We start from the raw sequence: 24,686 nt of genomic DNA, 5'->3' as shown, positions 1-24,686 counted from the left end.
GGTGCCGCGACCGTGCGCGTTGTACGCGCTGACAAGCCCCACTGCTCCTGCACCTGACGCGCGACCCGAGACTATGACTGACCTGCTGGCGTGGGTCCACGCGGCGCAACTCCGGGACCCCGACACCCGGACCCGACTGACAGAGTGTGGGGAGGGGGTGATACCGGGCTGCCGGAGCCTGAACGGGGTGCTCCAGACCGGGGGGGCTCACAGGTCGAGCGGGTGGCGGACCCACGTGCCGCCCGAGGCCAGGCGCTGGGTCCTGAGCTACCTGCATGACCACCCCCTGGCGGGACACCCGGGCGCGGAGCAGACGCTGCGTGAGGTCAGACGGACGTTCCGCTGGCCTGGCGACGCGGCAGAAGTAAGACGCTACGTGCGGGCCTGCCTGCGTTGCCAGGAGCGGAAGTCCAGGCGACCCGACGGCAAGGAGCAGCAGGTCCCACGACGGCCCCGGAATCCCTTCCACACTGTGGCGGTGGATATTATGGGGCCGTATCCTCGCACGTCCCGTGGTCGGCGATTCATTGTTGTGGTCACGGATGTCTTCACCCGCTGGGCGGAGGCGTTCGCAGTACCAAACGTGAAGGCCGGCACCGTGATTGCCCTGCTCGAGCGCGAGTTCTTCCCGCGATACGGGTACCCCGCGGTCCTGCTGACGGACAACGGGGTGCAGTTCACGGGGAGAAGCTGGCGAGTGTCCTGCGCGGGTTGGGGGGTGGAGCATCACACGACGCCCACCTACCATCCGCGCGCGAATCCGACCGAAAGGCGGAATCAGGACATTAAAACTCAGCTGCGCATCCGGTTGGACGAGGACCACACCAAGTGGGACCTGCACCTGCCGACGCTGCTGTTTTGCCTGCGCCGTCGGACGAACGCGGTCACGGGCCATTCCCCCGCTGAACTGGTGCAGGGCCGGAACCTCGCCCTGCCCGGGGAAGCGCGCGCAACCCCCGACTTGCACAACATGACCACGGACGATCTGCGCGAAGACGCCCGACGTCGCCAAGCTGACTACCTGACTAGACGTACGCCGCAGACGCACCAGCCCCCAGCACGACTAGAGCCTGGCCAGCAGGTGTTTGTTAAGTGTCATCACCTGTCGGCTGGCGAGCGGGGCTTTTGCGCCAGTCTGGCTCCTAAGTGGGCGGGGCCACAGGAGATCGTAGACAGACTGGGCACCACCTCGTACCTCGTGCGTCGCGCCGACGGACGGACAACTAAGGTGCACAGGGACGACATTCGACTGATAGGCGACCCGCACGACGAGTACGACCACGACGACAGCGGACCAGTGGACGGTGACGAGGCCGAGGATGACGTCACCGAAGGTGTACTGGCCGACCTCGGCGCCCCTGTGGTGGTACCGCCGGAGCCGGACCTGGGACGTCGACGGGGACACGCCCACCCCAGGTCACTGCGGGGGGTGGGCAGGAACGTTGACAGGGACGACGACACACGGGACAGGACCGATGACAACGTCGCAGTAGGGGTCCTGGTCGACCTCGGTGACCCCGTGGTGACGCCACCGGAGCCGGATCAGGGACGTCGACGGGGACACGCCCACCCCAGGTCACTGCGGGGGGTGGGCAGGAACGTTGACAGGGACGACGACACACGGGACAGGACCGATGACAACGTCGCAGTAGGAGTCCTGGTCGACCTCGGTGACCCCGTGGTGACGCCACCGGAGCCGGATCAGGGACGTCGACGAGGACACGCCCACCCCAAGTCACTGCGGGGGGTTGGCAGGAACGTTGACAGGGACGACGACACCTGGGGCACGACACATGGACGGGCCCCCACGACGACACCGACTCAGCCTCCTACGGGGGGACAGCAAAAGGGGAACGGTGGTTGGCAACTGGCAAGAGGGGGCGGGGAACGGACGCCCGTCAGAAGGGGCGGAAGGGGTCCGCGTGGCGCAAGCATGGCAGAGCTGGAGCGCTTTGTGGACCGGGTGCTCCCGCCTGATGACGTCAGCGCCTACGCCAACGACACTGATGGACCGCTCATCGAGGACGTAACACATGACAACACTGCTCAGGGCGACCTGGTCGACCTGAGTGAACCAGTGGTGACGTTGCCGGAGCCTACCCAGAGACGTGGACGGAGGTACGTCCACTCCTGGGAACGGCGGGTGACGGGGACGGACGTGAGCAAGGACGTGACAGACGGGGTAACGGTCCGGCTCCTCAGTGGGGAGGGCGATGTCGACAGGGCCCAGCAGGTGGTCCTGGACTTGCCTTCCGGGGAGCCGAGGATGACCGCTCACGCGGGGAGGGGACCGGCGTTGCGCCGGTCCACGAGTGAGAAGACGGCCCCCCACTACCTCCGGGACTACGAGTGGGGGAGTCAGCGCAAACCCCGCGACGTAAGACAAACGACCGACGGGGGGTTACGCTGCAGCGTGATGCAGCTCCTGCCCCAGTTTGCCCGACCCGGACGGAATGACGTGACGAGCTCCGACGACCAGACAAGTGGCCGGACGCGGACGCGGCTGCCGGTCTAGGTCGGCGTCGGGGGCCAGGACGGCCTCGGGAGAGGGGGGGCATATGACGACAGTCGTCGTACCCTCCCAGATACAGAGGCCGTACCTGGCCACCGACGCGGGCCTGAGGGGGCCTGTTTTCCCCCCCAGTGAACCCCAGTGTGTGCGACGGCCAGGGACGCACCCGCGTGCGCCCTAGCATGCCAACGAGTGTTTTTTCTATGTGACTTTATCTTTTATTTCAGTGTGTATATATTTGTAAACGATTAAGGGATTTGAATGTGTGTAATTAACTTATTTTATTTATTATTCATTGTGCAAGTTCGCTGTGTAATTAATGTCTCGTGTATGTCTTTGTAAATAATTCAATAACTTTTTCTGAAGTGTTTCGCCGTAGTATGTAATTGCAGCCTGGCGCGCCGCGGGACGGAGCTCTCTCCCACGCCGGCCGATTTTCCCCTCCCTCCCCGCCACCCGCGGGCGCCGGCCCGCGGGCGAGCGGGGAGAGGCAGTCGCGTCCTGGTCTCGAGCGGAGACAGACGTGTTCGTTGCTCCGCGAGCCGCGCACGTTGCGCTCGGGATTGAACGTTCGCTCAGTCCGCAGTCGGTCACGGCAGCTGAGCTGCCACCGCGAATCAGCTTAGCATTGTTAACTTACGAGTCATCGGGAGACGTGTCTAGCGGGCAGTTTCTACAACGCGAACGTGGTGCTACGAGTCTCTGAACTTTTCGCCGTCCACGGAACATTACGTAACGGGCCGCGTATGTACAGCGTTCCGTCTTCGGGCCCTTTCTCACTGGGTCAGCCTAGCATTAATAAACTTTACGATTCGCGCCGAAACGTATTTGAGAACCGCCCCGTCATCAGGGAGTCCGTGTCGCCGTGGTAGGGCACTTGTTCCGCGACGGTTCCGCCAGGCTGCGGCAGGACTTTATAAGCGTTAATAAAAGACGGCTCGTGAAATTCGTTAATGCCGTGTTCTGCTTGCGACAACCTACCAACATTCCTCGCAATCACTTCACTCTCCCTCCAGGTCCCGCCTTTCCCGGTCCCGGCCACGTTGGCCTGGACCCCCACCTCTCCGACGAGGGCAGTACGGGCATAACAGGACATTTATTTCAACGGGAAAACGGGGACCTGAAGCCGAGGGACGTCAACACGGCAAATAGGAGAGCAGGTGGATTATGTCATAAAAGAATACTTATAGTTGAGTGGCAATAATAAGTGCCGCTACAAAACACACATGATACAAAATAGAAAAAAAAACAGTAAAACAGAAATAACAAAGAGCGATTTGCAATGGAGCACCTCGACCATGTCTGGCCTCTGTGGTGGCCCGGATAGGAATGGAGACCAGGATGCCGAAATGCCACTTCCACGCGCATGGAGCAAAAGTGATGTTACGAAGTCAGCTGCAGCGTGCTGCAAACAGGGCTAGGACCTGTGCTTTAATTAAGAGGCACGGATGTACAATGCCAAACTATATAATTTTTAATTTAAATTATAGCAATACAGGACATTAAGTTTAATTGTAATAAAATAATAATAACATAAAATTAATTATGCCGAAATTAAATATGTATTGCCGTCGCCCGGGGTCTCGTTCTCGAGAACGGGCGTGTGTCCTAGCAGATATGTGGCTTTTAGGTGTGTTTCTCCGGGTGGGCGCCAGGCTAGCTGCTCTATAACCATGATGTGGGTGTGGGTGTTTCACCCCTTGTGTGGTCTACTAGGATCGTCGGCGGTACTTACTACAAATAATGTACATGGGTTTTCTGAGACATCTTTTAATTGCGCAGCGTGCACTGATTGGGCATAGCCTGCACTGTACGAATATTTGCAATTACATACGAAGTTACATGATACCTTACACAGGAAGTTACACGACACATTACACTGTAAAACTACGTAGGTTGAGAGGCACTGCTTCCTACGTGATACCCTAATGCCAGTTTCGGTTGGGGTGGCGATTGGAGGCGGCCAATCCCGTAAATTACAAGCCGAGTGGAGGCCGGGCTCACCTGTGCGAGCCGCAGTCCAAATTAAATTTAGCGAACAAGTCTGTTACGCGATTGATATCGGCACTCGTGTACCTGACACATTAAATAAAGTTCTGAGTCCTCGGGAGTCGGCCTGTGCCGTGAAGTGACTACAATGTGGGTCTAAGTCACACGTGAGCGAGACCTTAAGCGGCCGGGTTAAGCCCTGCGCCGTAAAAGGACGCGAGGGGTTGTTAGGAAAAAGGGTTAGGACGATGAGTTAATAATTACCAGAATGCACAGTTCAGTGTATACAAAAATGTAGCTCCCCGTGGAACACTAGGTCCGCCCTGGTTCGCGAGTCGCGTGGTACTGGTGTCTGGCCCTGGTGCGAGGGAGGGGGTGAGCGCTCTGTCGCGCCAAGGTTCCTTAAGTGCCGTTATTCGAAAAATATGAAACATGAGTAAGTTATGATTGTACAAAAATTCTATCAATAATTAGTAATAGGCAATTAGGCGACAGAAGGCCTATAATAATTATGCTAATGAAATTTACGTAAAATTATGTTTGAAAATCAAAAGTCACGCTAGAGACTGTTCGTCACTTGTTGACTAGGTACTCTAGTGATTGCTTATGCATAAAAATGTGGAGGTCTAATTTGGTAGACATAACACTACACTTGATTAAGGCAGAAGGCAGCAAGGAGGACACTCACGCTCATAGATTAACACGTTCCCACGGGAGTGACCCGGGCACTCCTGCATCGCACTTTCCCCAGATGGGGTTGGGAAATTATATAAAAATCACTGGTGAGTGGCGTCTAATAATTAGGTGTGGGTCAAGTGGTATGGTGGTTAAGTGCTGTGGCAACAGTTTTACCTTAGAGTTGGGAGGCTTGCCTGACTCGGGTTGGTTTGGCTAGGGGTGTGTTCTGTCAGCGGGGTCAGATGCTGGCGGTTGCAGTTCGGGCTTAAGGCAGCCTTCGGCCGAACGATGTCAGTATTAATCACGTAAATTAATTAACAATTTTAATTTGTTAATTTTGTGTGAGGGTTATGGTAGTACTCCCAACCCCACCCAAGACACTAAAAGCAGACGAGCAAAGGATGCGATCATGAGTGGAAAAACAATTTTGTGAGGTCCAACAACTTTGCACTACTGATAATAATTATGTCGATTATTGCCATAATTAAAAACATTTTTTAAAACTTAATGTCATACCTCATATGGAAATAAGCAAGGTCCCCATCCTGCCATAGCAACCGCCACTGGCAGAACGCACTCGCCAACAAGGCAACCTGAATCAAGGGATAAACCCTATGTGTATGCCTGCCCCATTTGGTCTCACTCATCCCTCTTCAACCTCCGACCCATCACCAGAACTTATTTCCTTGGCACCAGACTCATCCTTGGACTCCCCCGTGCTTTCTAAACCTTTTCGAATGGTTGAAAAACCAAATGATTTGGCGTACCATAGGCCTGAAAAACAATAGTTTCTACCTAACCTTGATTACACTGTAATTTTAAGTTAGGTTATGAAAAAAATAGAATTTCAATCACACAAAGGCTGATATAAAGTTAATGCCAATAACTCTCACAAGGCTGAATCAAAATAAACATATGTTTTAATCAAAACATATTTAAATACAAATTTACATAAATTCATAGTTTTTTGGTTACGCTTGAAAGTACAAAGGTTTCATATTTGCTTCATTAAGATATTATCACTTCTTCTGTTTCTTAAAATAATATAAGTCTTATATTATTCGCTTAGTATTAACCTGGTTCACATTACCAAGGCCTTTAAATAAACAATACAGTCATAAATTAAGTTTAATTTATCACTTAATTATCTATACATATTGATATGTATTTTCTTTAAAATATCTAGCCTAAAATATTTTTTTAATTACTATAGTAGATAAGTTTACATTTTGCATTTTTGAGGAAAGTATTAGAATACACCTGTGAAGAAAAGTAATATGGTGCTGATTGAAGCTAGAGAATGGCTGTACTAGCTATGCATATGATGGTGTTTTGCAATAAATATATTTACAAGCTGTTAATGCATGTTTTCCATTAAAGTCAAAACAATTTTAAATATAGTGCAATTGGATAAGCACAGCTATGTATGGCACAATTATTCAGGTCCAAACCAAAATCAGTGATTGGAAAATAACTTCCTCAGTCTTTTCATCCGAGGCACTGGCAGGGGTTTATTTCTCGGAGGGGCTGTCGGCGTGATTCGTGAGGAGCTATCTGAAGGAGCTGCCTTCGCTGTTGAGGAAGACTCTTCTACCAGACCATTCGATGACTTATTCCTAGGTGCAGTGACTGGTTTTCGTAGAACTTCTCCATTGGTATGTGATTTAACATCCTTTCTAGGCATTAATGACGATTCATTGTCAGATGTAGCTCCTAAACTTTCCTCTGCATTTTTAAGCGGATCTTTGTAGGATTGGTCATTACCAAGATGCACTGAATTTAAGCTTTCATTTGGTGTTTTTTCAATAGAAACTTCTTTACTTGAAGCATCTTCATTTATAGTTTTTTTGCAGCTAGTCGTAGTGATATCTGGAATCACATTTCTTGGCGTTACAGTGGAATGTGTTTTAGAAGGATTTTTACTCGACGTTGTTTCCAAATGTGTCTCTTTATCTAAAACCGACGTCATCATTATTTTATCATGTGGCACATCGCTCTCTGTATGAGCAGGTACACTATTATCCCAATTGTCGACGATGGCTACAGTTGTTTTCTTATTGGAATCGAGCGAGCATGGTTCTTGAAAGGCTGGCTTGTCGTCAGATTCGTCAATGTCTTCATCTGATGCAGCGTCTTCGTAAACACTGGCAGTATCTGGAGTAGAAACAACGAACACTCCGCACTCATAATGTTCTGAAACTGTTTCGACTTGACCCTCATTCGTGGAGACTTCACCGTGAGAAACTTTCACTGCATCGCCTGTTACCGAACTGGACACTTCCAGTTTATCACTGTTTTGGTCGTTAATAATGCGCTGATCCAGCACACCAGAGTTACTCTGGTTTTTGTTTGATTCCGTAGCAACGTAAGGCTTTTCAGTTGTTTCATTTTCATTCGCAGCAGTGTCAGATGAGTTCCTATCATCGCTGGCTGTCACTGTAATTTTTTCACCGTCTCTTGAGATTGTCCTGCTCGTTGTTTGAACGAATACATTGGCATGAACAGTGACTTCTTTGTCGGGTGCTTTTTTCGAGGGATCATCAAGTGCTTCACCATCTTGTTTAGGGTCCTCGCTGGTATCTGTGGCACCACAAAGCAATACTTCTCCAGAACCTCGACTGTCTTTGGTCGCAGTATTTCCATCCTCCGCTCCATCACCAGGTTTGTCCGGTGTTGGTGTCGGGCAGACACGGGGCTCGACCACGAACGCCTTGTCCGCAAGCGGGCCAGTCTCATCTGCGGCAGAAGCACCGGGTGTCGTGCTGCGGTCGTGTCGCCTGGGGAACTGCCGGTGTTCCCCGAACTCCTGCTGTATCTGGCTCACCAGGACCTGCAGGGACTCGTCGGTGGCTGCGGGGGAGTTGGTACGACTGGATGCTCTTGAGCCCTGGGGGAAACAAGTACAGAATACTCATCAACTCTGACCCTGAACATCAATTACGTCACATCACATGATCCTGAGTGCACGTTATTATGAAAAAAACTCATTTACTATTTTTATTGCATTAAAATTTTTATTTTTTTAAAGACGCTGCAATTAGGTAATTTATTATCATGAAGGTGCACTGCGTTGCAGTATTAAAATATATGACTGATTTTTTTATGTGTTCTTTAAATTTATCACAAATAAATATACATGGAAGAGATTAAATACTGATCCCCTCATACTATAAAATTTGTTGGGAAACACAGATTTTCAGTTCTTTCAAATTTTCGTTTGTATTGTCTATTGAAAATGTTTCAAAGTTCAAGTCAAGAACTAGATTGTCAAGTGACGTGTCCCAAGTTTCAAAAACTTTGAGGCAAGACACAAACAACTTTTGCAAGTAGATACCAAGAACTGCATGCAGATGAGGATTTAAGGGCGTTTAGCATCCAGTAGCTCATTACGTATTTAACATTTACGTGAAACATTGCTATACTTGTACACGTTTAAGTAATATATTCTTCATGAAACAGAAATGTATGTACATATTTATTGTATATTATTCGCATAATATTCTGTTGAAGTTCCACTTTTGACATTCTAGCTGCCTACCCCATAAGGAGAACTAAGTGTAAGACAGGTTAAAAATAATTCCTGCTAGTTACTTCGTGAAATAATGCCAAAAAGTTTAAAGAAAATCCCATGTAAATTTGTTTGGTACTTAAATTGTTTAACTACTTGAGAATTTCGGCACCTCAGTTGTGTTGTATAGTTTGTCTGAATTCGACCGACAAACTTAGCTTGCCAGTTCAGCGCGACAAAATAAGTTGAAAACATAAATACGACTTGAGGTCTAAAGTGCTTCTCTAGGCTGGTATAGGTACGTCTTTGAAGTTGGGACTTAACAGTAATTTTATTGTGAATAATAAAGTATTTAAGATATAAAACTAAGCGTCTGGATTGTGTTTAACTGAATAAAGTTATACAACCACCAAGAATTTTGTTGCTGTGGCAAAATTATTTCAGTTAAATAATTGAAGGTAGTGACACGCGACAAAAAACTTGGCATTAATTACCCCATATTATTAAATTTTATATATATATATATATATATATATCTTATATATAAAATTCTCGTGTCACAGTTTTCGTTGCCATACTCCTCCGAAACGGCTTGACCGATTTTGATGAAATTTTTTGTGCTTATCCGGTACCTATGAGAATCGGCCAACATCTATTTTTCATCCCCCTAAATGTTAGGGGTAGTCCACCCCTAAATTTTTTTTTATTTCCAGTTTTTGGTAGGAAATCACCATGGCAACGGCTGTTGCTTTGTTGATGCTTCATTCGTCTCTATGGCAACGGCTATTTCATTGTTAGTGCAGTCCTCATCACCGTTAAATATCAAAAATTGCCCTTTTTTTTCAAGTATATATATTTTACAGACTTGAAACTTCACAGTAATGTTCCTTATGTTACGCAGGATGACATTTTCCGAAAATTAGATCCCATGGGTGGTTAAAACCAGGCAACAGTGGGTACTTTGTCTGCATGAGAACAGTATTTTGCATTGTTCATGCCTTCTGCGTCTCCATGGCAACAGGCATCGCGCGGCAGTGGCGTACCCACAACGAGGGGCATGTATTATGAGCGGCGCAAGAGTGATCTGCCTGTAGACTGCCGTAGCGAAGTACGGGTACATCAGTTTTATGTTGCGTGCACGAGTCGGGAAACCATCGGTACATTATACAGCATTGTAATAAATTTTCACGGAATTTTTTATTATTTACCATTACTGTAAATGGGAGATGTGGCATAATTCTTTTTCCATTAGTATAGCCGTGCGAAGCCGGGTCGGGCAGCTAGTATATATATATATATATATATATATATATATATATATATATATATACACATATACATATATATACATACACACACACACACAGCGACAAAACTTCGTTCAATGAAACATTATCCAGACGCTATGTACTTTATTATCTACAATAAAAATGTTGTTCAGCTGTAACTTAAAAGACGTATGCCAGCCTGGGGAAGTACTTTATACCATGAGTAGTATTGGATGTGTTCAACTTATTGGGCAGTGACGAACCTGCAGCTGATTTGTTGGTCGAATTCAGACTCAGCCTTTTTATTGAGACGCGAAGTTCCTGGCCGACGAGCGGCCTAGCAGCGCCATGAAGAGGGGTTCGAGGGGTCGGGAGGGGACTGCTCGATTGGCGGGCGTCCACGCCTCCTTCAACTGCGGCCAATTGCGCCATCTGGCACACGGGCCTAGTCCACGCCGGCGATGCCTCGGCAATTGGCCCGGTTCCTTATAACCAATCAGGGACAGTGGTGGTAAGTGTAATCAGTAAAACGATATTTTCACTTTAGATTATAATATCGAATGACCCAAAAGGGAAACTTTTTTTTTATTCACAGTAGCTGGTACTACCTATCTAATCCTTAACTAATTAAAGAACATAATTTATTTTTGCTGATTACATTTGCCCCCGAATTCTGGAAAAAAATATAATCAAAGCTTTTAATTCGCATGTGCATCATATGCTATAGTATTTGGGGCAAGTGTAATAAAGTATGAGTAACGCGGTTATGCTAAAAAAAAAAAAAAGGAACCTAATAATAAAAAAAATTATAGAAGCTCTAAATTTAAAGTCGTTTGTTTGTTTTCAAGTTATTTGGTAGTTATGAACCTGCATCCGATGTTCGTCGGTAGAATTCTGACCTAGACAGTACCGGTATGTTTATTAGTGTGCTTAGCAGGCCGCCACGTGTTCGCCGGCTCCTGCCATAGAGGCCTCTATGGCTGCTGCCGACACCGCGGGTGGCATCTGTGCAGCGCTACTGCAGCGCGCCGCGTGGCAGCCTCGTGCGTCGCGCCGACAGAGCGGCGAGGCTCGTGTTTGTAAACTACACAGGCAAATCTCAGTCGTTAACAAGGCGCGCAAGTTACACGAGAATAAAATTGACAGCTCTGAACTAACAACACAGAAGTGTGTCGCGGGCTTCTTTTGATCGTTTAAATTTATCATTAAAAAACTGTCAATAATTTGATTTCAAAGTGTTATTTTCTTTCACCGTGTGAAAGTTGAACAAGAGTAAAGGATGATGTATGCAACAAAACAACATAAACAGAACATCGCTGCCTGCACATCAGTGGTGGATCCAGGATTTTGATTTGGGAGGGGCTTGACCCAGCTGAGGCTAGGCTTTATCAAGGCAAACACTAAAACAATAGTGGACCCAGATGCTTTTTGGGGGGGGCTTGAGCCCCTTAGCCCCCCCTCTGGATCCGCTACTGCTGCACATAACGTTTGCGTCTTTACAAGTTTCCGGAACACTTCTCTTCAAATGTGGAGGTCGGGAGCGCAAGCCAAAACGTTAGACAGTTGGAAGTTGATAAATACTTGCGTTGTGTTGTTGCGCCTTGCGTAGTTTATAAATCGGTACTCTATAATGTGGTTCTAAACGTCTTGCTCAAAGAGCAGACGAATTACCGGGGGGGGGGGGGGGGAAGGGACAGAGAGAGGAGAGAGAGAGAGAGAGAGAGAGAGAGAGAGAGAGAGAGAAGATCTGGTGCCCGGCCATCAAGGCACCACGTCGCTCTCAGGGCAGACAGACAGATGGACGTCTAATCTTCCACTTGCAGTTCAGTTGCTGGGTACGCTTCACTTGTTTGTGACAACAACAGAACGAGCGTGACACATGCTTTGCCATTTTCTCACTTGCACGATTCGCCCGAAGGACATTACTCTTTACGATTTTTCAGCCAACACTAGTACCTACAATAAAAATAATTCTTACTCACCGAAGCCAAATATCCGTCTTAATATTAACATGCGAGTTGACTATAGCAATTTCCGCCCAATAACTAATTCCATGTTACAAATTCTGGTGAGCCGTCAAGTGGAAAATGCGTTGTGGGGCGGGTGGATGTGCTATCCCACTCGACTCTTCCAACTACTAACTGTGCACACGAGGATAGTAGGGTGACGTTCCTCACTTGTCCTAGTTGCTATTCCGTCCACTCTAACCGTGTGGACGCTCCTCTAGAGCCGGGACGGTTCCTCAACGTCCCTTGTTTGTGTCGCTGAGTGCTGCTGTGGACGAGACGTCAGCGCCAGACTGATATTGTGACAAGTGGAGTTGTTGTCGTGAGGCACCCCGGGGGGGGGGGGGGGGGGGGGGGGCATGGTCCCACTCACCGTCGGGGGCGTGGGTGGGGGCGGGGCCCGCCTCTTCTTGTGTCGCGCCCCTCGCCATTGGTCGGGCGACGGCAGGTCGGAGCCCAGGGTGGCCACTGTGACAAACACACACTCGCCTCAAGCATCTGTCACAACCTCAACACTTTCCACATCACCAGTAAAACCCTAAATATCAACGTTAATAACAGGTCAACTTGCACCTAGTCCTAAAATAACAGCAAATCATAAAACCACAGTACATAATACTGGTAAAATGTTTATTACTTCATGGTGGGCAACACTTAATTGCCAGTCACCCATCAAAATTTTGGTAGGTTTTCGTGGAAAATTAAAAGTCTAAAGGGTGTCTTAGCAACATATATTTTTGATGTGTAAACATCTTAGCTCTCGGTATACGGCATTTGGTAGTAGCAAATACTGTAGTAGTCCTACTACACCACTTGGACAGGGCTCGTGGTGCGTCGAAAATGCTGCAAACGAGCTCTCGCGTGAGACAGACAACTTGGATTAGGGCCTACTTATTTTTGCTGTACAAAAGAAACGTCGAACTTGCGATTTCCATCCAAAATTTTACTTTCATTCGATAATGTAATGAAATGCTCAAGTGGAATAATTAATTTTTGGTGCTCATTAAAAGAAAATGCTATTTTCGTTGCTGGAAAGTAATTGATTTTTGTGTTAAGGCGATCATTAATATAGAATGAAAGTTTTTAGTTGTAAAGTATAGTAGGTTTCTAAACACACTCCGATTTAAAAAAAAAATTAAATGCCGTCAATTTTTGAATTGCATCAGAATCAGCGATAATTAAATAAAACATAAATAACTTCATTTAAAAAAATTCAAAACAATTAATTAACTTTTATTATGTCATAGATAATACTAATCAATAAAAACATTTTGCAAATTAAAAATTAAAAAAAAAAAAAAACAGTTTTCCCCATGGAACAGCCTTAAGAACGCACTAAGGACGGCTGACTATCTGTTTCCGTGTTTAGTTTTTAACCTGTATTTTTAGAGGAGAGTAAAACTGGCTTAAACGCGTATTAAAAAAAAAAAAAAAGTATGAAACACTTGGCAGAGATCCTTGAAAGAGAAAAACGGTGTTGGGGGAGGGGGAGTAGAATAAATAAGAAAAATTAATAAACAATTTTTTTTAATGATTATCATGACATTTATCATTATTTTCCCTAAAAGCTCAATATTTAGCTTAGTTTTTAAGTGTCATATTTGCATTTCCCAAACATTCCCGAGTAAGACCCCCGGACCAGCTATCAGGAAGCAGTGTGGCGGTGGGAGAATACCTCCCTCTAGCACGCACCTGACAGCTGGGAGCCGCCCAGCGAGGGGCTGCGGGGCGGAGTGCCGGGGGGGGAGTAGCGCCTGCGCGGGGAGATGGTCCACGAGGCGGGCAGACCCACGGCCTCCAGCTGGGACCGCGGCGCGCGCCCCACCCCCGAGTCCTCGCCCCGGCTGAACGACTGCGACCGGCCAGAGCGCGGCAGCAGCAGGTTCCTGCAGGGACCACTACGTCACGCCCCTCTCCCCACAGCTGTCAGCTTGTTTCACTGCCATCACACGTATCAACTCTAAAATTACTTCAAAAAACATCCAGGGATAAAAAATTAAGGCAGAGCTATCAGAAAACATTTGAAGAAAAAAAAATCCTAATTAATAGCAATGACAAGAACCAAAAACAACAAATCGGAAGGCCGTGTCTTAAAGGTGTAGTATATAAGGCATTTTCTAACTAAGAAGTCCTTATTAAATTTTTTTTAAAAAGTTTATTGAGTTAAGGGCAACTGAAAGCATGAAATCGTGTGGTATACAGTTTCGGATTTTGTAGCCTTCATCTTGAAACACTTTATTTTTAGCATACCATACATAAACTCAGGTTTATATGGTTTTGGGAAAACCTAATTTTTATTGATTTCAGAATGACATGCTAAAAATAAAGAGTTTCAAGACTAAGGCTCCAAACGAGCTGTTAATTCAGAACCTATACAACATGATATAATGTTTTCAGTACATAATAGAACTGACATAAAAATTCACCATTAAGTTCATAAAAATGCATAAATAAGGACTTTTTTTTAGCATAAAAATCCTTTTTATTAACCATAATTTATGGTTAAATTATTTTTTTTAAATCATGTGCAAAAATACGAAATATTAAAAGAGAAATAATCTATAATACTATCCTCTTAACATCATGAGAAAATACTGAAAGGACATTCACTATAAATCACTATAATTGTGTATGTTGAGATATGTGTCAGCTCACTGACTCTGATCCTCCGTACTGCGGAAGGCAATGGAGAACCATTGTAGACTCGCCCTGCCGTGAAAACCTTCCACGACCGCCGCGCTCCTGCGGTCTCCGCTCTGTCACAAGGGCCTTACTGCGTGTGGCATCTGTGGTGGCTGAATGCGGATGAAATGGGCTTTAAGGTCTTGTCGGATCGAGTGAACCCTTCCGACCACATCTCCTACTTGCAAAAAAAAAAAATCCTATTCAAATTCGCCTGAGTCTACTGTAGCTGCAGGCGCTCACATGACCTGGGACAACTTCGGCCTTGGTCCTTAATATAGCGGCCACCAGCCAGGCGTGGCTTTTAAACTCCGCAATTTTCTGTAACCACCCGGCTCAACTATATAGTGATGTAGCTGTTGTATCTTGTTTAGTACCAATATTTATTATTATTTTCAGAGTAATAAACACATTTGTGATATTGTAATGAGACCACCGTTTCGATTGATCAAAATGACCCCAGTCGCCAAGTCCATGACAATGTTATAGTTTTGAGCATGCGCGGGATAGTGATACGAAACAAGTTGAAAGTACATCCCATAATTGTTTTATTTATAAATAGACAAACTATTGTTATTTTTTCTAAAAAATTTTCACTTTCATAAAGGCTCGAGGAGAGAATATAAACCTTAAATAAAAACGGTAGTAATTAGTTGCATTGCAAGATACGCAAGTAATTAGATCTTTGTCGTGTAAGTTTGATCCGTACTTAATTTTTAGGTTCAGATTTGGCTTCTCGTCACCTCCGAAAATGAGCCAATAAAAAACGAAATCCAAATTATTAAGGGGAAATGGCGTAAATTTTTACAGTTATCCAGCCTGGCGTTTCAATTTTCCGCCCTGCGACGACCACTCATTACTCAGTAGGGATCGCGACTCCTTCCTTCAGCCAGAACGACACGACTCTCTCTTTCGAGAGCAACGAGTAACAAGTAACGGCTGTTGCCATGCATTTAGCCGTAAACATCTTACGATTCTGACTTAACGGTGTAAGACAGTGGACATGTATTCCAGAGGACTCAGATTCGAATCCCGGTCCGACCATCTTAATTTGGAGTTTCCCGAAATCACTCAAGGAAAATGCTTGGGTAGCTTCTCGCAGTGGGCCACGGAGTTGTTCAGTTTATCCGTCTCTAGGGCTGTCGTTAAGCCCATGTAATAGATAACGTTAAAATTTGACCACCAGGATGTACTCCACAGTTCCCACGCATACTGGAGGGATTGTAAACTGCTCATTCCACCGGAGCTTGTGTCGGCGGCCGAACAAGAATATCTCACAGATGCACGAGGGATCTGCACGACCGGTGAAGTTCAGCGCGAGTCAGTTCAAGGCCCCCGTCCACCCGGGCACACACGCGGTGCGCGGAGCTGCTCGAGACATCCGAGTGGGGTGTGTCTGTGGACAGCAGGTAAGAATGCCCGCGTGGCCTCTCCGTGACGTCAGGACCGTGGCAAGTCCGGGACCGACGCCGCTAGGCAGCGACGGGTCGATACCACAACGCCGAAATACCACAACCCCGAACGTAATATAACGCCGAATACCATAACGCCGAATGCCAAATTGACCGCAACGCCGACAGCTAGAAAACTGCTGTGTACCACAACGCCGAAATACAGTAACGCCGAAAAATTGTTGCTGCAGGGAAGGAAAGGCACATGAGCAAAATGAAAAAACTGAATGAATTTGTGTGTGTTTCTTAAATGTATCTTAACGCCGAAATACCACAACCTAACCTAGCCTAACCTAACCTTACCTTACCTAACCTAACCTTTGTGGCAGTCCTGCAATGACATTTTTCGGCGTTAATGTACATTCGGCGTTGTGGTACACAGCAGTTTTCTAGCTGTCGGCGTTGTAGTCAATTTGGCATTCGGCGTTATGGCATTCGGCGTTATTGTACGTTCGGCGTTGTGGTATTTCGGCGTCGTGGTGACGACCCAATGGCCGTGACGCCAGGACCGCGGGGAAGCTGGGGCCGACCGTGCCGGATGTACCAGACGCCAGCCTGCAGTCGAGCGAGCGAGCTGAACGAGAGAGCGATGCCCCGCCGCGCGGCAGCCTTCAGCCAGATTGCACAAGCGAGGTGCACGCGAGATAACGCCTATCAGCGGGATCTCCGTGTGCGAGATTAGGTGCTCGCCGCGGTTGCCAGGCTTCCAGCGCGCGGCGCCGCCATGGCGACCACACCAGCTCACACAAGGCAGGGTCATGTATTACAGACAGGAAAAATTCCGCGGTTTCAATGACCTCCAGGATAGACTCCACTATCCTCTACACACACACTGGCAAATGCCAACTGTTCCATTGGCTGTTGACTTGTGAGTCGTCTCGACTGGGCGGCCTGTGATTCGACACTTCTATGAGTGAGGGTCTCTAATTGGCCCTCAGTCCTCCAGATTAACAGAGAACCAATGGCAGAAGCAGCACTAAGGTATAATTATTAGAATTGTAGCATGTCATGAAATGAATCCGCAAATTTTTCAGGTCTCTATGTATTCTTCGCGAAATAGTATGATTGCTCGTTAGACTGCAATAAGGCATGTCTGCGCTAGCGATTGTTCCCTTGTAATTGGCGGCTTTCTGCAAGAGCAGCCATTGGCCTGTTTGGCCGGGCCATTCAGGACGCGTGTGCTGCCGCACTGGATGGCTGTGATTGGTGGGCCCACAGTAGACATGTGCCTGAGATAAACCCAGCCAACCACGAAGCATAGAGAATGCTACAAAGTTTTAACACACAGCTGGTCTGGAATTCTTTTCGCGAAAAGTACGTGTTCCTAGTAATAGTTCGTAATACTACAAGAAAATATGGCTATTGTTATTTTTGTATCTTGTCTTTACTGTCTATTTTTTAAATGTTTTGATGTTCTCTGAGTTTGGCTTGTTTTCTGTATGTTTGCACATTTATCTTTCTTGTCTGTTATTGAGGTTTCTTATGACATACATTATAATCAGCAATGGTGTATGTCCCAAATTATATATATAATCAACCTCCCCAATTGCAAGAACCATTAAAAAAGATTAAAATATTTATCTGGTATTTGAAACCCGTACCTTTGCAAACAATGTATTTATAATGAAATTATATAATATTTCGTAATAATCTCTAAATATCAAGTGTAGTATGAATGGAGAATTTAATTTCATAACGAATTTATTATATCTACTTAAGTTGTTGAACTGAATGATAGGTTCGAACATAATTTAAAACAAAAAAATATAAGAAAAGTGAAATCTCTTGTTGTAGGATATTTTTTGTACAAAATATTTTTTTTCGGGTGGAAAAAAAACATACACAACCATTAATACATGCTTTAAGCTATTAGACGTAGAAATATTACACATCTAAAATAAAAACGAATTCCTATTTTTGTTACAATTAAAATTACAAATAATTAAATAGCGATGTGCACAAATATTAAATAAAAACTTTCTGTAGTTGTGTACTCAAAGAAGTTCATTTTTAATAATCCCGATTATTTAATTAAGTTTCTGAGGGTTTCATTGTATGAAATAAAACTATTATTCTCCTGCTTAACCCTGAGGTAAGCTATTACCAAGAATACTATACTCAGGAGTACTGCAAGTTTCAATAAAAATAGTTGTATTCAAATAATGTGAATATTTCTAAATAAGTAAGCAAATATCACAAAACTAGTGTCATCTAAATTCTTAGTCTTCAGAAATTGATCCATTTATTGTCAGTACTATGATTACCTAATATTCCGGCGATGTCAGTATGAAATGTACATTTTAATTAGACATCTCTAACACTATCATTGATTTCCTACTTAATTAAAGATTTTGAAAATGCCTATTTGCAAACAGTTTTTTGAATAGCTTTCCAGTATTAGCTGCGCATAATAACCACGGTAAAAAAAAAAAAAAAGCTAAAAGTGATATAACAAGGTTGACTTTTCTGTAGCTTTAAAACCAAATAAATATAACACACACATTTTTTTTTTTAACTAGACACACTCTATTAATATCTAACATTTATTTCAAAATAACTTTCCCATCGACAGTTTTTATATTTTTTTACTAGTAATTATATAGTTCTATATAATGTAGAGCGGGACTGTAAGTTTGTTTGCAGAAAATTAACTAAAAAAATTGCCAGAATAGTTATATAAATTATATTTCACTGTTATGAAATTACACAATTCATGCTGAACGAAGAACATAAGAACACATAAATTTGTTCGTTACCGAGGTTAGATGTTACTGCACGTGTTAATGACACACGAAACTACAGTAAACTCGTGGAATAACATCATGTCAGTGTTAAGAAGACTGCGGATAGTCGCTCTACCACTCTGGTTCTGGGGTAGAGCGCCTGCCTTGTGACTTGAAGGACCCGGGTTCGCGCCCCGGCTCCTCCAAGGCGGATTGCCCAGAGAGAATGGCGGCATTTTCTCTGGTAGGAATACAATCCCTTGTAACAAGTCAGGCTACCAAAGAAACGGTGGGTGGAACAGAAAAAAACCTTCCAGGTGGCTTCCAAATGGGGAGCCCGTTTCTTTTCTTGGGCTCCCCATGCGGTGGCCATTCCGGGGGTTTCTCCGGGGGAACGGAGTTTTGCAAATATATATATTTTTAGTTTTGTAGTGTTTTAGTTTTTAGTAACTGTAGCATTATCATTCCGCCATGTTACAAATAAAGCTCTAACATTATTTTTTGTTTGTTTTTGTAATTAACATATTTTAATGAAGCGTGTATCAGTATCAGTCAGTAAGTGCGTGGTTGTATACCGATGTTGTGACTTATCGGTATATATTTTCTTAAATTATTATAGTAAAGTTAAATTTTAGTCACAAACTATTGACCAATACCTCTGTTATGTAGTATTTTAGACGTTTTTGACGAAAAATAATTTTTGTAGGCACATGAATTTTATTCCTAAAAATATTATTTCTGAAAAAAAAAACACGTAGTTTTCAATCAGGAACATTGTCTTTAACACATACAGTATTGTAAATATATGTAATATATAAAATTCTCGTGTCACAGTTTTCGTTGCCATACTCCTCCGAAACGGCTTGACCGATTTTGATGAAATGTTTTGTGCTTATCCGGTATCTATGAGAATCGGCCAACATCTATTTTTCATCCCCCTAAATGTTAGGGGTAGTCCACCCCTAAATTTTTTTTTTATTTCCAGTTTTTGGTAGGAAATCACCATGGCAACGGCTGTTGCTTTGTTGATGCTTCATTCGTCTCTATGGCAACGGCTATTTCATTGTTAGTGCAGTCCTCATCACCGTTAAATATCAAAAATTGCCCTTTTTTTTCAAGTATATATATTTTACAGACTTGAAACTTCACAGTAATGTTCCTTATGTTACGCAGGATGACATTTTCCGAAAATTAGATCCCATAGCATAGGTGGTTAAAACCAGGCAACAGTGGGTACTTTGTCTGCATGAGAACAGTATTTTGCATTGTTCATGCCTTCTGCGTCTCCATGGCAACAGGCATCGCGCGGCAGTGGCGTACCCACAACGAGGGGCATGTATTATGAGCGGCGCAAGAGTGATCTGCCTGTAGACTGCCGTAGCGAAGTACGGGTACATAAGTTTTATGTTGCGTGCACGAGTCGGGAAACCATCGGTACATTATACAGCATTGTAATAAATTTTCACGGAATTTTTTATTATTTACCATTACTGTAAATGGGAGATGTGGCATAATTCTTTTTCCATTAGTATAGCCGTGCGAAGCCGGGTCGGGCAGCTAGTATATATATATGTGTGTGTGTGTATATATATATATGTTTTAATTATCTCACAAATAGACGCTTTGCAGTCAAATTTGCAAACGCAATTTCAATTTTATGATATTAGGTGTTCCACAAAGTAGTAGTTTATCTCAACTACTCTTTAATATTTAATAAATAATATTCCAACTGTAAGAGGAATTGATATATATATATATATATATATATATATATATATATATATATATATATATATATATATATATATATATATATATATATATATATCACGCATTGTTTGACGAGGCCTAAAATTAATAATTTTTTAATAATAAGATGGGTTGGAAAGTATAAAAGGCTTTGCTCATGTTGAAATTAATAGAATATTTTTTCTATATCTGGATGTTATACTGGAGCACGCGCGCGCACACACATACACACACACATATAGGCTATATATGTTCCGCAAAGTAGTAGTCTATCTCAATGACTCTTTAATATTTAATAAATGATATTACAACTGTAATCGGTATTGATCAAGGAAATATGCTGAAGGTAAAAAAAGGAAATATGTTTGTTAAACTATTCAGCAAGATATTTCAGCTGTCCAGATCTGGTTTTAAAGTTAACAAACGTCTCTGAATTACGATAGCATTTATTGTATAACATTTAGTAAAAAAACTATTTCAATTAATTAGAATTATCACATAGTAAGAAATTACATTAAACGTGGTGTCCACTTTTAATACCTTCAAGTTATATTGGATGCCAAGTTTCTATTTTTCACCAAATTGTTGCACTTGAAGATCTTAAGTATTATTAAATTTATAACTTTCTCTGCATCAATACTTGATTGAATACGTGTATGTTTTTTGATGGCAAGTGCTAGTATAAAAAATGTTTCAGCATAATGTATGGACACACAGACATAATAGGTGCTGAGCCTGTTCTGAATTGGCACCTTCACGTACACTATTACGTCACTAATCCCAATAATTGGTCCATATTTCGCGTGCACGACGCAGGACATGAACTCGCACTGAGGTGAATCCAAACGGCTGGATGCTTTTTTTGTAAATTTATGAAAAAAATCTCTGTTAAAACATGTTTTGATTATTGGTTTCAGCAGTCGATCAGTTAGAGATAAAGTTAAAAAAAATCTCCAAATGATAACATTTTAATTGATTTTTTTCACTAGAAAAATTTCTTTTAACAAAATAGTTTCAAATAATTTTTTTTTTCAGGAAGTTTAGAAACAGATTCTAGGGCGTGAATGAACATAAGGGACATTATTTAAAAACGTGGAACAAATTCAGCTACCAAGTATCCAGCCACCTTGCAACGCGACATTGTCGGTTCCTCTCTCCTCGGAGCCCATGAAGCTGCCCTGACGAGGCCAGCAGACGCAGTGTCGTGTCGTCACAGGCGCTGGTCGTCTCCGTGGGAGGGGGGGGGGGGGGAGACGTCAGCAGTGACGTCACCGCTCGGCGTCTTGAAGGTCGCGTCACAGCTGACTGCAGCAGGCGGGGTCATGGCGTCACAGCTGTGCGATCCTCACGACTGCCCCATCGCAGTCAGTATTGTTATTATCAGTTTCAGCAAATTTATTTACCAAAAGTATCTAAGAATACGCATGACGTCACGACGCCAATAAAGCGACGAGAGTGATGGGCGGGGCTGACACAGCCAGTATCCAGTCAGTGTGTAGGTCGTTGAAAAACAGGTTCACGCCTTTACCAGTGGACTTCTGCAGGTGGGAAGAAACAATCTGGCGTTCATGTAACACACTAATCATTCTTACACGAGGAAATTAGCTCTGAGCATTTGCCTGTATTTTGTGATCAGGAAAAGTTACTTTATATATATAGTTACTTTTGAGTGTAAAACTCTAGTATAGCTTACTCATGCGACTTCGATTTCTACATTTTATTAAGTAGTTATATGGAAACATTGTGAAAATTTTACCATGTATGAGAAACCTGACCGAAAATCAGTAAGACATTTTATGCGGCAAAATAATAATTGTGTACAATAAACTAAAACTTAGAAAAAAAAAAAGAAGATAAGTGAAGTATTCTCTGCAAACAAATTTATGTGTAATTTAGTGTTATAAAAACTTAAAGTACAAAAACCAAACGTTAAATGCCGTCGGTTCATTTTTTTTTTTTGTGGGGGGAGGGTCATACACCATTTCTGGCTACACTGTATGTTATAAGAAACTCAATATCGGACAAAAAAGGGAATATACAAATTCATGAATATGCAAGTACACAGAAAACTAGTCAAAATCAGCCGACGTCAAAAATAAAAACATAGACAACACTTATTTCGTCCGTTTCTAAGATTTCTTATGACATACAATATAACTATAATTGGCATATGAAAAAAAAAATGTTAAACCAACCTTCTCATTGCAAGACCCTTTCAAATAACGTTATAGATACCGTGTTTTACAGCTTGATCAAAATAAGTCGTCCTAATCGTAAGGTATCCGTGTGACGCACCCGGAGGCAGTGGGCGGCAGTCTGTCGCCTGGGACTCCTCTAGGGCCCGTGGTTCGATGCCCGGAGCTGGCGGTCGCACCAGCTGCCCTGCCGCGCAGTTGTGTGAGTAGGGGGCGGAGACAGGATCATGAAGACGCCATATGTTTCAATACATTCTCGACATTTGGCTTCATTAAAACATAGTATATAATTTAGTGTAATAGTGACGGGCTGCTGCAAATAGTTTTTACTCCTGTGAAATATTTGGCGTTTAATATTCAAATAGCTTTTGGTGATGACTAAAACTGTAATAAGGATGCAAATAGAATGCTAATGCCTTGAAAGTCTCTTAATTTGTGATCTATGGCTTAAACAAAGAAAATGTTCAATATCTAACGACCAAAAAAAAAAATATTACAGCATGAAAACTATAGAAACTAGTACGGTATATTTCGTTTCCTTTCTCTTCCCTTTTTAAAGCCCCCGCCTACCCGGCCACACATAACGGTTTGCAGAGTTTCAGAAACAAAACACGCAGTTAGAAAACTCAATATCTGATTACGGATACTCATTTAATGATACGCTGAGGGCGTTTTGAGTAGTTACGTTTCCATATTTCGTTAATAAACTCAATTTTTCTGAAAAGTGAAAATTTCTAAAACGCGTGTTTTCAGATCAATATTTAGGCATGAAACACACAGTACAGATTCTTGAAAGCACTCAAGGGACTTGCATTACACCACGTAATGTTGTTATCGCCCGGATCTCGCAGTCGGCCCGTCAGACGAGAAGACTGCGCGCCAGTGCAACCACACACACGCGGGGGCCGGGGCTATCTTATCGGCGCACAAAGGCCGGCCAGATGACGCAGGGGTCGATTAGCTCCGCAAGTGTTCCCTCGCATCTCGCCCCCTTTGTGTCCCGAACACGTCCCTCGCCCCCTGCCCCACAATAGCCCGTCCGTCCGGCGACACTGCGCTCGCCCGCCACACGCGCTGCCGACCGTGGAAGACATCTTGGAGAAAATGTTTCTTGCATGAATTAAATTAGTCTGAAAAACATGTAAGCTGTGCGCTTATAACTAATAAAACTCAATAATTTTTTCACTCTGGTATTCATTTTCACAATTTTCAAAGCTCCCGTGCGTAATTAATTACCTATCTTTCCTATGGCTTAAAATAAATTATGCTTGAAGGAAACATCAATCAAGACATAAAATTATGCGCCGATTTTCGTAAGAAATACACAGTATCGTCTCGATGCACAAATAACCACGGCCACGGGTCGTACAAGGTTATACAGTATGTTCTCGGCAGCTGGTCTCTGTAAGAGTAGAGGAATAAGCCGGGGTGGCTGGAAGGTGGTTGAAAGGGGGAAGGGGGGCGGGTCCCGCGGGGAAAGTGGCACGTGGCACGTGGCACGCGGCACGCGGCACGCGAGGAGGTCGCCCTGGCTAGCGGCCAGCAGCACTAGGAGGGCACTACGCGCCTGCTCGACCCAGGCTTCCTGCACAGTCCCAGCTCGTCTTACCGTCTCCACCGCTACACACAGATACTACACATGCGCCGCTCCAGGTACTCGCAAGTTACCCTACTTTACTGGGTCGGGATTCTGGGCGGCCATCTTGGATGACGTCACTTCCAGCGGCCATCTTGGATTTGACCTTGACCTTTGACTCCGGTGGCCATTTTGTTTTTCTAGAACATTCCGCCATTTTGAGTTTAGTCCGCCATTTTGAATATCTTTATTTATTATCCGATTTTAATGGAAAAAATTTTAAATTTATAAAAAAATTAAATAATCTAAATTTTAAAATAAAATTTTAATATATATATTATTTAATACA

At 44.1% G+C, this 24,686-nt stretch overlaps 1 protein-coding gene across 2 annotated transcripts in view; it reads right to left on the bottom strand.

Moving 5' to 3' along the window:
- Positions 1-6,077: 6,077 nt before the first annotated feature.
- LOC134541917 (uncharacterized) overlaps positions 6,078-24,686 on the bottom strand; it is a 37,753-nt gene continuing 19,144 nt past the window's right edge. The window contains exons 2-4 of one of the 2 annotated variants that reach the window (XM_063385659.1): positions 13,654-13,847; positions 12,335-12,429; positions 6,078-8,066 (exon numbers count right to left, since the gene is read on the bottom strand). In XM_063385659.1, the coding sequence (XP_063241729.1) occupies positions 6,636-8,066; positions 12,335-12,429; positions 13,654-13,847 (1,720 nt within the window). In that variant the 3' untranslated portion in view covers positions 6,078-6,635. The remainder of the gene's footprint in view (positions 8,067-12,334; positions 12,430-13,653; positions 13,848-24,686) is intronic. The other variant, XM_063385660.1, reaches the window with a different exon arrangement.

Source organism: Bacillus rossius (assembly GCF_032445375.1).
Source record: "Bacillus rossius redtenbacheri isolate Brsri chromosome 4 unlocalized genomic scaffold, Brsri_v3 Brsri_v3_scf4_2, whole genome shotgun sequence".
NCBI lineage: Eukaryota > Metazoa > Arthropoda > Insecta > Phasmatodea > Bacillidae > Bacillus > Bacillus rossius.
The sequence above is the reverse complement of the archived record's forward strand: the minus strand, read 5'-3'. Positions and strand labels throughout refer to the sequence as shown.